Genomic DNA, 2,480 nt, shown 5'->3' with positions numbered 1-2,480 from the left:
ATGACGTCACGTCACGTTCACCGTGCTGTTTCCTCCGGACACATTTCAATTCCCTATTGGGGAATAGGGAATAGGGAATTTCCGGAGGAAACAGCACGGTGAACGTGACGTGACGTCATCTCTACGCTTGCGCATTGCGAGCAAAGGTTAATCTCTACCTTTCTCTCTCGCACCCAACTTGGACACAGATCTTTTCCACGGGAAGTATAGGGCATTCCCCTTCCAGGTATATATGTTCTAAGGCATTGAGCATGGAAAGCTTGGGGATCGTTCCGTTTCACTCCATGCGCAGTTCATGCTCGCATGAAAACGGTCTCCCACCATCAGTGAACTCTATACATACTGGAATGAGTGATCTCTAGTTCTGGCTGTTGCCGAGAGAGAGGTGCGTTGGGTGAATCCTTGTCTCCTTCTAGTACTACCTGATTGGATAATCGCATATAAATGACGTCCTTCTTCTCGTCATTTATGTGCGACTATCCAATCAGGTAGTACTAGAAGGAGACAAGGATTCACCCAAACGCACCTCTCTCTCGGCAACAGCCAGAACAATAGATCACTCATTCCAGTATGTATAGAGTTCACTGCCCACCATGGGTGCGTTCCGAGTTGCGCATCTTCTTCTTCTTCTTCTTCTTCTTTCCTATATGGCTCCCGGCTCATCCGCTGAGCCGACACGGCCACGTCGAACCAATAGTCCTCCAAATTGTAAGTCCCCACACTATCGCCCTCTCGCGACTTTACACTGAACCGGGCCGCCCATCAAGACTGGGGCGGGAAATTCAAGGAAGCATTTCAGCGGACTTAAAGGCCGCCAACAGTAATCGGCATAATTTGTGACAGGGGTCGTGGAGCAAATTAAGGATGTCAGGAGGGGATCCCAAGGAGTCAGCAAATGTGGAACGTAGGTAACTGTTGAGGTTTTGCATCTTTGTACAGAAGGAGGGACAATCAAAAATGACGTGATTCAGGTCTTGCGTATCGAAACCACAAATACAGTTAGGGGAAGACACAATATTTTTCCTAAAGAGACTATGGTTTAAATTATAATGGTTACTTCTGAGACGATTAATGAGTACCACCAGATCTCTTTTAAGTCTAACCTTGTGAAACTAAGGCTTAGGAGACATGTTATGAAATTTTTCAAAGTTGAGAGTACCTTTGGACTCAGCACAAATTTTGAAATAGTTCTCGGAGGAATTCCTGAGATCACTTCTGGATTCTGCCAGAAAGTCAGTGTAAGGAAGTAGACATCCAGGGGATACTTCTCCTCCCGTTACAGTCGCTCTTTTTGCCAATGCATCCGCCATTTCATTCCCGGGAATGCCCCGGTGAGCCGGAACCCATATCAGGTTGACAGCAATTCCCGAGGATTTGAATAGGTATACCTGTTCTCTGATTTTGGAAATGATAAAGTTTGCAGGAAAAGGATTGAAGGAGCACACGGCCTCTAGGACGCTCTTGGAATCGGAAAAGATCGTGATCCTACCAAACCTACCACCCCTTTCTCGGGCAATATCAAAAGCCGTCATAATGGCCCAAGCCTCCGCAGTAAATATTGAAGCCTCGCGGGGAATCCCCTTGGAGATACCTATGTCGATTTCTGGAGAAAATATTCCTACACCGACCATCGCCCCAGTTTCCGATTTAGATCCATCCGTGTAAAAAGTAAGAGCTTCTGCACGATATTCTGCAGAAAGTTCCTCGAAGAGCAGCGTCGTTTCACGTTTGCCTAGATAGAGTTGCCGGGATGTCTAATCTATGGAAGATCAAATTATTAATCAGAGATTCGTATCTAGTTTCGAAATAGGGAAGGGAGGGGGACCTCCTAATAGATCCGCCGTCTTCCCTACATTTAATGTAAGCCCTGAAGGATGGAAGATTGTCCAAGAGCCATACCCTTTTTATTATGGAGGAAGTAGATTCCGCGATATCCACTAAAGAATTGATGACCAAACTCTCCGAGTTGGCTACGTTTTTGTAAATGAATCTGGAGTTCAAAAAATCCAATCGGCGCATAAAAGGAGGTTCTCTTGCTTCATCGAACATGGTGTTAATGGGGGTGGAGAGGCGATATCCCATGGCTGTTCTAATCGCTTTATATTGGATTCTATATAGTTTGATTAATCTACTCGAATTGCCTCTAGTGAAGAAAACCTGATGACCGTACTCCATGACACTTCGGAGGGTAGACCTGTACAGGGTAAGAAGAGTGGAAGGATGAGCCCCCCACCATACCCCCGCAAGAGAGGTGATTACATTGCAGATCGCTCTACATTTGCGGGTGACCCCCTCAATATGAGGACCACCCGATAACCTCGAGTCAAGAATAATGCCCAGGAACCTTGCTTGTTCAACCTGCCGAATAGGTTCGACTCCTAGCAAGACCGGCGAACACGGCTCGCGTGACCACCTCTTGAAAAGTGAATCATCTGAGATTTAGCAGCGGATAGCGATAGACCCAAACCCCCCAGGAAGGA

The 2,480-nt window shown here is 46.6% G+C and overlaps 1 protein-coding gene across 1 annotated transcript; it reads right to left on the bottom strand.

The window, feature by feature from the left end:
• Positions 1–1,112: 1,112 nt before the first annotated feature.
• LOC105562949 lies at positions 1,113–2,415 on the bottom strand (the record flags this gene model as incomplete). The annotated part of the gene is made up of 2 exons (XM_012014143.1): positions 1,113–1,754; positions 1,900–2,415. Coding segments are annotated over 2 exons (1,158 nt in total), but the record flags the coding sequence as incomplete, so codon positions are not given.
• Positions 2,416–2,480: the final 65 nt, after the last annotated feature.

This window comes from Vollenhovia emeryi, unplaced genomic scaffold (assembly GCF_000949405.1).
Source record: "Vollenhovia emeryi isolate VEMERY1.0 unplaced genomic scaffold, V.emery_V1.0 DF944607.1, whole genome shotgun sequence".
Lineage (NCBI taxonomy): Eukaryota > Metazoa > Arthropoda > Insecta > Hymenoptera > Formicidae > Vollenhovia > Vollenhovia emeryi.
The sequence above is the reverse complement of the archived record's forward strand: the minus strand, read 5'-3'. Positions and strand labels throughout refer to the sequence as shown.